Below are 13627 nucleotides of genomic sequence, written 5' to 3'. Positions count from 1 at the left end.
TAACACCGGCAGCCAGGAGGTGGAAGCAGAGTCTCAGGAACAGGAAAATGCTGTTCAACCGGCCTTCCGTGGGAAACTTCAACCTGATGATAAACTGCTACTCACAAAGCTGAGGTTTTAGAGAACTCTTAGGAAATTGCTTTCAAAATCCCGTGCATATGTCATCATGAGGAGTTGGCAGTATCCTTCCCTGGTGAAGAGAAATGGTAGTACAGATAGTTTTCAACAAAGGCTAGCATGAGAACATGGAAGGCAGGGAGATGTGATACGCAGAACAACAAAACCAAAGCTAGAAAGCTAGGTCCAAGATGCAGAGGAGTTCCTAAATAGAGTTCCATGTTGGATGCAAACACTTACATTAGTGCTTAAAATCTGTGCTTAGTTACCGCCTGATTTTGGAGGTAGCTAGTGTGTGTCTTGTTGCTTTTTGATGTTATTTTTATTAATTTTTATTATTTTCATTATTCTTATTTTACTTTCCATATTTTTCAAACACTTAATGCATGTACATCCCCACCACACAGACTGTTGTATCCAGGGTTTGTTGCCACTCTATTCTCATGAACTCATTTAATGTCTGCTTCATTTTTTAGAATGTGGTTGCCAAGAAACAGTTATTTTTATTGCAGACCTATCTTAGTTTCTTTTTAAAGAAGGAGTGAAATACTTGGAAGCCCTGAGCTGATGTGACAGTTAGTGCTATTGAATTCATCTCCCACCTGTCTGTGCCTACAGAGTGCCCATGCCTCAGGGGGGACATAAGAGCACTGCTCAGGGCCACGCTTCATCCTGTTTGGAAAGGGAGCAGGCACATGTCATCTCCAGGGAGCGCTGAGCTTTAGCAAAGCCTCTCAATTGGAATGTGACCACAGAATATCCCTGCGTGGCTACTGTGACTTGCATAAGTGGGTGCAGGTAGTTTCTTAAATAGAATATTGTTTTTCAGTGTCTTCCATCAAGTTGTTTACTTTCTATTTTTTTCCTTTCTGCAGGCCCACACATACTGACTATTGCTGTCTTCACACTCGCAGGAATTGTGATTCTGGTTCTGATCATCTCTTTGCTTGTCCTAAGGTACCACTCCCTTTATCCTTCTGTTTATCCTAGAAGAATTTTCCTCCTAGAGCAATGCCTTTTATGTCTCCTTGAAGAGCTCTTCATGACATTTCCTTACATACCTGGGTATTTGCCCTTGATGTGAACTGTTTAGCCAGATTTGCATCTGTAGCATTGTTATGTAAGGTTAATAATCAAGGGAGAAGATACAAGCAGGTTTAAAGTTTCTGCATCTGCAGAAGTTCTGATTCCTGCTCAACACAGAATCTCATGTCTCAGACCACTCTTCAGATTTTTTCCACTTACTGTCAACCATTAGCCCACCTGGGGTTCCTTTATGTTTCTTTGACCTCTTAGTGATAGAGAAGTTCAATTCAGAAGGAGTTTTCTGTCTTGTGGGAATCAAAACTCCGTAAGGTTCAAATGTTTTCATTTCATGCATCTGTTCTCTCTCTCAGTTCCTCTGGCTCAGTCCAACTCTTCACATACAGACTTTTCTAACAGATGTAATTTCCCAAATATAGCATAGTTCATCTTAATTGTGATGGAAAATGCAGAAATAGAAACCAGTGGAATCTCCTGTTGCTGGAAGAAATTTCAGTACATTTCCAAATTATATAGTCTTCTTTCCTATTCAAAGAAATTGTCTTAACTTTGCATCCGGTTTTGGTAGCTCAGGACCCCTCTTATTTACACAGTAGAGAACTTCAGACAAAGTGAGAAAATCAGGTCTAACAAAACCTGCTCAGGTTCACTTATTTGAAGTGGACTTCACTGCCTTGTGGACTAAAGCTTTTCATGATGAAAACTCAAAGATGAAGGTATACAACTCTTACACAGGCAGTTGAGCTCGAGAAATGCAAGAGCTGACTATTCCCACATAAGAACTGATATATAAACAGAAAAGTAAAGTTGTTATTATATGGTCATGAAAATTGACAAAATTTTGCCTGGAGACAGTTTGAGCACGTTACAAAGGTTCTGTACTCTTCCATATTTGCAGATATATAAAAACTAAACATTCTGTTCATATTTTTAGATTCTTACTGTATACATATCATTGTAATATCCTCAACCAACAAATATAGAAGTTTCTGAGGATATTTTAAAATAATTTCTTCATATTTTCTTCTAGAGAACTTACCTTTCTAGTATAGAAATAATAGCAACCGTCTCAACTAGAAGTGCTGCAGCAGGTTGTCCCCTAACAGGGTAATAAGAGAGACTCAATTATGAAAATGAAGAAAATGCCTCATTAGTCTCCATTTATCTCCCAGATTTCTAGGATGCTTCATAATCAGAACTACACACTTCCCTTTATAGTTCTGAGTGCTGAGGAAAATAGCAAAAAAACACATAACTAATTATTAGTCTCAGTAGATTTTAGTTCAATTTGATGCATCCTTAATCACTAGCTGGTAACAGTTGGAATTGCAGTGCATTCTGATGAGTAATGACAACAGTTTAGAGATTGAACTAAGAAATATTGTTCTTACAGCAATTATCAGTACTCCCTTTCTTATACACATATAAGTAAAAATGACTCAGAAAAGGGAATATTTTGTTATTAGTTGATACAATCATTTCTCCCATTTGGAGCACTTGCCAGCAGTCATCATGTGTTGGGATCCAGACATTCTTAAATCATGTGTTTTCTTTCTTCTTCTTTTTCTTTTTTTTTTTTTTTTTTTTTTTAATAGAGGAAGTACTTGCATGGGTAAACAGATAATTTGATAAGTACAAGTCTAATTGCAGCTTTTCTATAAGGGAAATAATGTTTGCTCTGAAATTCTGCAAGAGAGACAGCAGTTTCCTTTTTTCCAGTTCCAAGGACTCTTTAAAAATATGCAGAATATAAGAGATGTCCACAAATAGGGGTCTCATCCCAACACTGTTGTTTTCTCCTCTCCTGGCACTGTACTCACATCTGTTATTAACACCCAGTGTTGATGCCAGGACTTCATTTGTCTAGTAGTTGTTTGAGGCACCTCCCTTTAGAGTACATTCAGTATCATACAGGAGAAAACCATATAAAATGAAGAAAGCCCTTTGCACCTTAAATTGTTCTGACCTCTCTTGAGTCTCTGGTAATGGCCCAGCAGCTGTTCTGCTAAATCTTTTCTATTCTTCTACTGTGTCTGTGGAACGGAGACAGCATTTGTTCTTTCCCAAAGATATAGGAATAAGAGCAGCCTCAAAATGGAACACTATGAGAGACATCGGGCATGTGCTAAAGCCTTGTCAACCTGGCACTCCACCCTTACATCATCCCAAAGCTTTCCTGTCCTAATCTTCTGTCATGAGTTTCAGTTCTCTGGGAGGATATCCTGAAGTTTGCTTGTTTTGCAGGAAGTACAGGAGAGATAATGAGCGTCGGCGGAAGAAATGGTCCCATATATCACCTGAGAAAATCTTGCCTCTGGAGACCAGCGAGACAAACCATGTCAGTCTGAAGGTAAGAGAAGCATGATAACCAATGATGGATCTTGGATTTTGTCTCCTGAGGACCATCAGTGCTGGGACACTGGCTTTCTCTGATAAAAACACAGGCTATGGCTGTGATAGGAATGGGATCTGTTAACATTATTGTGGTTTATTTTTTTAACTCTCACTTGCTATATTGATTATTCCCCTTTTACCACTCCCTAATAGAATAGATTTCCCAACCGTTATGCTTGTGAAAGGGAAAGGGGCTGAGGTCTGATTGCCAGTCCCCTTCCACACCACAGATGATTTCTCTGTGCTTTGTCCCACTCCTCTAACTCGCAGGAGCACAGGAGCAACAAGTGGAGGCCATGGCAGCTGTGGGAGTGGACTGGCTGCCCCACACCTCCTGTGGCATGTGATGGCACTCCCTGCAGAGAGGCTTGTGCTTCTCTGTGTGGCACACACTGGCAACACTTCCCTCTCTGAGCCTGAGTGGGGAGTAGGTGATAATTGCAAGTTAATGATCCTTCTTTGTTCTCAGATTGATGAAGATAAGAGACGTGACACCTCCCAGAGACTGCGCCAGGGCAAATATGACAAGAAGGTAAACTGAGAGTCCATGCTCCTTCCTCTGCTCAGGAGAGCTCCGTGGGAGACATCCTCTCTGGAGTTCAAGAAGCAACTCTGCCTCCCTCTGACCTTGCAGAATGGCTTGGGTTCGTGCAAGGAATGTGCCATATCAGCTGCTTTGTACTTTGCTTACTGCCAGGAGGCAAAACATTAGACACCATGAACCCTGGCCTAGTCCAAAAGCACAGAAATGGAAACAGAAAGCACAGAAGTTTTACATGCAGTTTGATACCATGGAGATTAAGTTATTAGTGGAGAACAGGCCATTCCCGTGCATTTCTTATAAACTTGGTTGAGCTTGCTCTCTGCCTGCCTGAGGTATGTTCATGTTGAGGTACAATCTGCATCACAGAATCATGGAATCATAAAATGGCCTGGGTTGAAAAAGACCACAACAATCATCTAGTTTCAATCCCCCTGCTCTGGGGAGGGTTGGCAACCACTAGACCAGGCTGCCCAGAGCCACATCCAGCCTGGCCTTGAATGCCAATCCTGTCTATGTGGTAAATCCTTTGAGGGAAATGTAACTCCAGTGCTTACTTAGTTGACTAACTGAGACAGCAAAGCAATAGGCAGGTGTTTTTTGAGATATTTATCTAGCATTTCTTGGAAGAGAAGAATTAATCACTACAATTTCTTTCCACTGGTATTTTTTCTTCAGGTGGTGATCCTGAAGGATCTCAAAAACAATGATGGTAATTTCACAGAGAAGCAAAAAATAGAACTGAACAAGGTAATTATTGTAGGTAGCAACTGGACTCAGCAGGGTGGGATGAAGCCAATGAGTGAAGTCATTGCCCTCCATTGCCAGCCCCATCAGCCATATATATACTTATGAATGTTTGTGAGGTGGACAGGTGATGTGTTCATCAAAGCATATTGCTTGATGACCTCTGTCTTTGCTTGTGTAATCACATTGTCAGTTGAAGTCAGTGAAACTGAGGTGAACGAAGCAATTCATACACTGTCGTAAGGCCCTGCTAAATACATTTTTATAGCCAGTGCTAATACACTATGCACTCTGCTCATGTGCTAATTCATTTGTAGTGGAATATTGTAGTTAAGTCTCATTACTGAATGCCAAATGCAGATCTTTCAGTATAAGTAGCTCTGTGCTGACTTGTGCATACTGATAATTCTAACATTAGGGATGAACTTGGCTACAATACTGCATTATTTTGAATGACAAGTTTTCCTTTTTACACAACAGGGCTATACTGTGAATTCACTAATCTCTAAAAATATTCTGAACTAAGCTACAGTTGTTTGTATATATATATGGACAAAGTCCATAATATCATGCAGCATCATTACAATTTTATTACCTGCTCATTTGCTGATTGATTAACAACATTCTCTCTCTCATAATGGCTATTTTTATTAGCTGTGTGATTTGACTAGAGAAGCAATAATAGAGATTGTAGTTGTCTCTAGTATGATCTTGCAGTTTCCAGCAACATCCAGTTTTAACTCCCTAATCTGGAAGGCTCTGAAATGACAAATGCCTTCAAGTACTTCACTCTGTGCCTTAATACACACTGGTTCAAAGGGAACTCCTACATCTTATCAGAGCCTGAGATAAAAAGTCACACAAGCGTCATCGACCTGTGTTTCTATACTAACAACAACTGCTTTTAAAAATAGATGTAATATTGCTGTTCTAGCTCCTGCAGATTGATTATTACAACCTGACCAAGTTCTATGGCACAGTGAAGATGGACACCATGATCTTTGCAGTGATTGAGTACTGCGAAAGAGGTTCCCTGCGGGTAAAGAATTTTGCAGTTTCCCTTCCCCAAATTATTGTAGTAAGAAAAAAGATCTGCTCTGTGTGGCCCTCATGCTGCAGCACCGCACCAAGCAAGTTGTGGCAAGTTTCTCATGTTGAATTCCTTCCCTCTTGCTCACCTCTCCCAAATTTCCAGCCTGTGGCTGCCATCAGACTGGTGGTTCTCAGTAGCCAGAGGATGCAGGGAGGTGTGAGCAAGGGTATACAGGCAAGAGCTCTACCCAGAGAACAGCAACAGCCGGTATTTATTATTTTCCCCACTGGGAGCATATAGTATATAATGTTTTATGTATTTTCCAAGACATAGCTGTTGTCTCTTTTGATGCTCTTGCAGCTCCTGCAGTGGCCCCAGAGTTTGAAAACACAGAGAAAAAAATATAATGTTAATAAGGGGCAAACAGTTTAAGACTGGAATATGGTAAATCCTGTGTTGTAAGCCCTTCGTTCTTGTTTATAAAAGGAAACAGTAAATTGTTACCTGGCAAGAGGAAGGAAAGATTTAGACTTTATTACTACAAATATTATTTCAGAGCTAGTCATGGTGGTGTCAGATTTTCTGCAAGCTTCTTAGACTGTACAAAGACTCTCATCAGTAGCAGTGGGCTCTGGAACTCACATGAAACTCATAACAAAGCAGCAAAATAGCAGGTCCATCTCCAGTTATTTTCTTGTAAACTTGTGGAGACTGACTTTTAGAATAGAAATCATTGTGGTTGGAACTGTAAATCACTGTCCCTTTATGTTAAAAGATCACTCTACTTTGAAATTATAAGCCATGAGTTAGTTAGAAGTAACTGGATTGAGCACAAAGCACATACAGTCCTTTCCACTTATACACCTTACTCATTTCTGTCACAGCTTGATTAGATTTACCTTGGCTTTAAGAGCAAATTCACAGTTTACTTTAATTACACAAAACCCTTCTTTTCTGGAGTCTTCACTTTTCTATTTCTGTGTAAACCTAAAATATATATAGTTTTCTCTGTCTTTTGAATCAACTCATGCTCTAGTGCATGTACTCCTAATATGCAAGTCTGCCTTACTCAGTGCCTGGTTGAAAGGCTATGTAATACTCAGATCTCAGCTTCTGCTTTTTCCCTGATGCAGATTAGAATTTTTTTTTTTTTGTTGGTTTTTTTTGTTTTTTTTTTTCTCTTACAGGATGTTTTAAATGATAAGATCTCCTACCCTGATGGCACATTCATGGACTGGGAATTTAAAATCTCTGTCATGTACGATATTGCTAAGGTAAGTGGACTGTTGACCATGCAGTATTAATCAGCCTGTCCTTTCTTGCAATATGGATCCTCTGGAGAAAAGCAGCTACTACAGTTTTTTCCTTTCCTTGATAGAGCTTGATGCCCTTCCACTCTCCCTCCTGACCTCCACGAGGCCAGGAAAGCCTGTGGCTCTCAAACTGAAAGAGTAAATGGGGACCAGATTTGGCTTTGGAGTATATATGAATAATAAAATATTCCCCAAAAAGACATGGGACCCAAAGATCGGAGGGTTATGATTTGATGACTGCGGCTCTGACTAGCAGGGCTTGGGCAGTCACAAGCCCTGTAAATCAGACTGTGCTGTTTGGCCTCGGACAAGACATGTGAAGGAAAACTGTGTTCTTTCAAAATGATGGAATTATTTCAATTTGTATCTAAAACCAAGATCAAGTTCTTTTTCAAAAAAAGCTCTGTTTATTCTGCATTTTATTTTGATTTTCCCACTCTCTAGAGAGTCTCATTTCTCACTAGGATTAGCCATTTCATTCAGCTAGAGAGGGAAAAACAAATTCATAATAAAGCAAATTCTATTTTCTATTTTTAATTCACTACAGACTTGCATCTGATTAGCTGGTAATTAAGAAAACTTTGCAATTCACGTACATTATATCTCTGCAGGTAATCCACAACACTTTTGGCTAAATTTTTGCTAGTGTGCAACTGTTTTTGGCAGTTTTTCCATTTCCCTACACACTTCAGTTCTGCCTTGGTCTCCATGATGTATGACTCCACTGTTCTAGAGAGATACTGAAAATCTTGCTCTTTATTAGAACCTCCTTAATCCAAATTGTCACAGCTTGTTGGCCTTGTTAATGACTTTCAGGTTCAGTTAGTGTTCAGAATTAAGCTTCATTTTAAATAGCAGCAGTGCAATTTCCCTTCTTCCTTTTAGCATATTAAAAGAGCAGAGAATTTTTAAACCCTTTGCAGTTCACCTTCAGATATTACCTAAGAAAATGGTGATAGGTAGTGGCTCTGTTTATGAGACATGTGGAAAACTGCAGTCCCTCTGAAGGGAGTGACCAAATGCCCAATGACTACACTAGGTGTGACCAGGACTTCAGAACCATTTGTTCACTACACCATTGGTAATGAGGACGTGGAGTCTGGGGCTGGGTGAAACACTGCATCCATACTAGAAAGGCTCCAGATCATTATTATATTAGCAGTGTTAGAGTTGGTTCAAAAAAATCTTCCTGAAACTTCAAATTTAGGAATATGTGGTGATTTATGGTAATTTGGATGATCTGCCAACTTCTCCTTTTCCTATTCCTGCCTCCTCTCCACCTGATGCTGTGGTGGAATCTCTGGGACCTAGACATTATCACGCACTTCTTTTACTGCTTTTCACTAATGTAACTTCCCACTTGAATGTCTTCTTGCTTAATTTAAATTTTATCATGACCCTTCAGCTCCTGTTCCCCTCATCCCAATGTATGCTCTTCTCAAACCCTCTAACAGCTCTGCAGGCTGTTGTTTTTTTGTTGTTGTTGTTTTCAGGTAGGTATAGAAGATGATTAGAAGGAAAGAGGAAAATATTATCAGGCACATCTGTGAGACTTCTTCAGAAATCGTTAACAAGGAAGCTCTGATATAAGGAAATCAAAATTACCTCAACCTCTGATTTGATGCTGAAACTGATTAGGAATTCTAATAGAGAATGGGATGATATAAGAAGGGGAAGGAAGAAGGCATAGCTGGAGGAAATAGGCTCTGAAGCAGGCAAAACATCCTGGATAATGTCAGCAGGGTTGCATGACAAAAACTGCTTAATCAAGAAGCATGTTCCTTGGATATAGCCTGCACACAGTCTCTGTAAATTTTGACAGGATCTAGACAGGCCAGGGATAACCAGTCCAACCACATTCTCAAGGGATTGCATATCTTGCATACTGCCTGTTCCTCAGACATACATGTGCTGTGCCTCAAACTCAACTTGTGTCTCAGCGTACCCTTGTAGCACTTGCTGGTTGATTCTCAAGGAAAGATGGGTGCGTAAGGAGAGAACACCCAGCATGTCATATAGTGTATGCCTGCCCCCATAAGCTCTGTAATCTTGTTTAAATTCAATCAGTTACCATCCAGTAGGATGAGTTGCTCATGTGGGAATTTCAGTGGAAGACCATTCACAGAAAAAACTAAACAGATAAAACATATCTGTTCTGACCTCCACAGATTATCAAGAGCTGCTTTGAAAGTAATGCCTCTTATTTTATTATGTTGGCCCACAGTGTCAGGGGCGGATGTTGGTGGTTGAACCTTTCCATCAACACACTGTTACATTTTGTTGCTATGTGGCAGCAGAGGGGCTGGATGACAAAATAGCGTCTGACATGGAAGCACATATGAAGCAAAGGTGTGTCACTGACTTCATCCATGGGGAAAAGCAGCACCCACTGACATTCGGTGATGGTTGCTGAATGTTGATGGAGATGAAACAGTGGATGTGAGCACAGTGAGGTGGTGGGTGGTGTGTTTCAGTGGTGGTAGCAGTGACAGTGTGTCACCTCTGCTGGTGCAGATTTTTACAGGTGTGACATGCAGGCTTATATTCATTGTAGGTGAAAATGCACTGGTAGTGGTGATGACTATGTTGAAGAGCCCTGTTTTGTAGATGATAATTTGCTTTACCAAATAGGGTTATTCTGATCTTTTTATTTGTTGTAGTTTCCATGCAAATAAACAGGAGGTATTACTTTTGGAGCAACCTATGTAGATTATGCCTTATCTACTGAACTACAGAAAGGAGAATTATAAGAAAAAACACCAGCAATAGGCTAAAAGATGTGAGCTAAAGTATAGTATAAGAGAGAGATGTATCAGAGTAAATATTATCAGGAAAGTGTAAATTAGCATACCTGTACTCTCCCTCAGTTTACAGCCACTTATTAATGTCTTTTTCCTGCTATGCCTCAGTGCTGGCCACTTGCCGTGCATTATACCACATTTGACTCTAGTACTAAATGAACAAAACTCAGAGGTGGTAAGTAAAAAATAGCAAACTACACACCTTTGTATGCATGTGTGTGTGTTGTAGTCAGGAGTCTGAATATCAGGAAATACAGCTGAAACTATACTGGCCAATCCTCACTGTGCTCACTTCCTAGTTTAACTCATGGATAACTGATACATATTCAGTAGTGCAGAGAAAGCCATTAACAGTCAGGTCAGAAGTGACATTTAGGACTCTATTCTGACCGCTTGCCTCATGCAAGTGATAGTATATCCCCTAATCTGCACTGACCCTGTGCTGCTTGCTGCTTTGCTGAGAAGGATCTACTGAAATGTTCCTGAATGGAGTTTCTGGTGAATGGTAATCTTCGAAGATGATACAGACATAAAGAGCAATTATTCTCATCTTCAGTAACCATTGGTTAGATATGCAGTTGGAGACATTTTTTTTGTTTGACGTTCCAACAAATCTGTATTAGATTTAACAGAAAAGTATTTACTGCAAATGAAATCAACACTTCTGTAGGAGGAAACAAACTCCTCTAATGCCCTAGTGGCAAAATGATCTCATCAAAACTCAGGATGCTCTATCAGGCTTTTGTTAATCAACAGGAAAGATGATCATTAGTTAAGACATGATCCTTCTAATAATCCATCCTCAATTCTTAACATTGACTGCTTTTATGATCTTGGAAATTCTTCTCTGTAAATACTTCTCTCCTTCCATGACAGAGGATTGTTGGTAAAGGCAATTTTATTGCTTAGACACATATTATGCTAACACTTCATATTCTTTGACTCTAGTAACAGCTGAGAGTCTCATATATAGCCTTGTCTTCTCCCTATTATCAACCACAGGGAATGTCTTACCTGCACTCAAGCAAAACAGAAGTCCATGGTCGGCTCAAATCCACGAACTGTGTGGTGGACAATCGCATGGTTGTGAAGATCACTGATTTTGGATGTAATTCAATTCTGCCTCAAAAGAAAGGTAAAAGCAATATCCAGTTAGACTGTCCTTCATGCTTTCCAGCCCAGTGGAATTTTTTTATATTCATAGTACAGTATGGCTTCATTACATCTTGTACACGGTACAAAACATACAGTACAACTTTATTTAATGTAGCAGCCATCATACAAATTATATATTAAAACTCCTTCATCAATAACACCATAAAAATTTTTAGCAAATAGAGAAAGAAATTAGGCAGTGTTGGTGAGCAAGAAATGGAAGATAAATTTTTAAATTATATTTGGAAAAACAAGGAGACTTCCCTTCTGACTGAGATGCAACAAATATTTTCAAGATCCAAAGGCTTCATGTAAACATTTCCCATAGGACTTCATGCAAAAAGCTCCTGTAAGCAGTAACAGTGGACTTGTGTGAAGAAAGAAAAAGGAACCACTGGGTTCTTGTCTTGTCATTGATCACTTATACGTGTTATCACAGTGCTGTGTAATTTGATTTAAATATTAACACTTGTGACTATGATCATCCTTAAAAATTAGTAATGATATGTTTTTCATTCAGAATATAACAATATCTGTTCAATGAGCTCAGGTTAGTTTTCACAGCTTTTGTTTACATTTTTTATTTCATCTAATAATCATAGGACAATTCTGTCCCATTCTGTAGAACAGAGCATTCCTTTCTACACATATCCTTTTTTCTTGATCTTGAGTGCAAAGATAAGCACTTCTGAAATTATGTCATCTGAATCTGTTTAGCAGAGTTTGGAGTTTAATAAGCACAATACTGCACAGTAACTGTTGTATATTATCTGAGAAGAACCTGTGATTGCAAATGGATTGAGAGAAAGAATTGACATTGAGACACAAAGAAAATCAAGAATAGCAATGAGAACATAAGAAGAGTAAGAAATGTGCACTGAATGAAAATGTTCTGTTAATTCATTATTTTGCATGTTACACTTAAATTTATATTATGATTGAATGTTAATGAATTTATCTTCTCATGCTGCTCTTGAATACTTTGGCAATCATCCTCAAAATTTCTGGCCCCTAGGCTTCTTTCCTTGAAGAAAGTGACATAAGACATAAGACATGTACAGATTCATTGTGGCTGGATGTAGCAGCCTGATATCGTAACACGGTTTTCAGGGTCACTATCAGTCTGTTATGATACATCATCAGCATGTCATATAAAATAGTCATACCATGGCAGTATTCTAGTTTTGAGGTACAGCGGGGCTTGGTGACCTAGAAGTACAGAATAATAATTTCTGTAGAAAGAAAGTGGTTACACACAGGTAGTATTTATGTCAAGCTCAAAAGCACTTGGGGATTATTTCTATAGAGTCATGATACCAAGGCTACCAGGAAATATTACAGCCTTCTCATATGACATCTTGAATAACACACTTCATGCATCTGGGTCAAGAATTTATGCCTCTGCATTTTCATTTGTTTATTTATTTTTTTCATAGCACAGGCATTCCTTGGTCTTATACAGATGCATGGGCTATTTCTAAGAAGTCCATGTGAGGTAACTTAAGAGAAGCAAGTTCACTGCCAACAAACACAACTTTTCTGGAGGTCTGCAGGTCGGCACCAACAGTGAAAAATAGTACTGTTATCAAATCCCAGACAATTGCAGACTACCACATCATAGTTTTATCTAACTCCATTGATGTCAGCTTATCCAAATATACCCATTATTGTACCCATTTACCTTTTTTCCTACTGTGATCTGGATTTTCAGACCTGTGGACGGCTCCTGAGCATCTCCGTCATGCTGACGTATCTCAGAAGGGTGATGTGTACAGCTATGGGATCATTGCCCAGGAGATCATCCTACGCAAAGAGACCTTCTACACCAGACACTGCCAAGACACCAAAGGTAAATCCACAATTTTCTTCCCCACTGCAGCCTTCTAGAATACTGTAGCAGTAAGTAGCACATCCACAGGTTTTCGTGTAAAGTGCTGTCTCTGGTAGGTGCTTGAACCGGTGCTTCTTTCACTGTGTGACACACAAAGAGGATGTTTGAAGGATATCAATGTGGATGCAATCTTCTTGTGAATCAGGTTTTTATTGAGTTTTCTTGCCCTTTTTCTTCTCCTTCCCACCTCTTTCACAGTGTTATAGAAGTTAACCTTGTACAAAAACTGCCTAGACTTACTGTGACATTTAAGGCTACAAAATGTTGCGCACAACATATAGTAGTTCACTTGTACTAGGCATCACAAATCAGCAGTGTCAAAAGAGAACAAAAACTCAGCAGCATGACATGAGAACAACTGATATTTAAAAGTTGGCAATTCAGACTTTGTTCCAGTCTGTCAAATTAACGTTAGTAGCTTATTTTCTTATCTTCTGTCAGAAAAAGAATCTCCTCATGCGATGCACCCATTAAACCCAATTTCGTACATATTGTGACATTGTTTTTGGATGGCTAACAGCACAGACAATAGCAGTGCCCTGAATCCCATGAATTATTTTATATTGCAATGTTATAGCCACCATAAAGGCA

The 13627-nt window shown here is 39.3% G+C and overlaps 1 protein-coding gene across 1 annotated transcript in view; it reads left to right on the top strand.

Moving 5' to 3' along the window:
- Window positions 1-13627, top strand: part of GUCY2C (guanylate cyclase 2C) — a 43107-nt gene that overhangs the window by 15912 nt on the left and 13568 nt on the right. The window contains exons 11-18 of the mRNA XM_042815687.1: window positions 993-1074; window positions 3406-3511; window positions 4025-4087; window positions 4775-4846; window positions 5778-5882; window positions 7064-7150; window positions 10993-11125; window positions 12857-12994. Coding sequence (XP_042671621.1) covers window positions 993-1074; window positions 3406-3511; window positions 4025-4087; window positions 4775-4846; window positions 5778-5882; window positions 7064-7150; window positions 10993-11125; window positions 12857-12994 — 786 coding nt within the window. The remainder of the gene's footprint in view (window positions 1-992; window positions 1075-3405; window positions 3512-4024; window positions 4088-4774; window positions 4847-5777; window positions 5883-7063; window positions 7151-10992; window positions 11126-12856; window positions 12995-13627) is intronic.

The sequence above is a fragment of the Centrocercus urophasianus genome, unplaced genomic scaffold, assembly GCF_019232065.1.
Source record: "Centrocercus urophasianus isolate 14NV4802_14NV808 unplaced genomic scaffold, USGS_Curo_1.0 seq_15, whole genome shotgun sequence".
In the NCBI taxonomy this organism is placed as follows: domain Eukaryota; kingdom Metazoa; phylum Chordata; class Aves; order Galliformes; family Phasianidae; genus Centrocercus; species Centrocercus urophasianus.
Note: the sequence above shows the minus strand (reverse complement) of the source record. Positions and strands in the feature narration are given on the sequence as shown.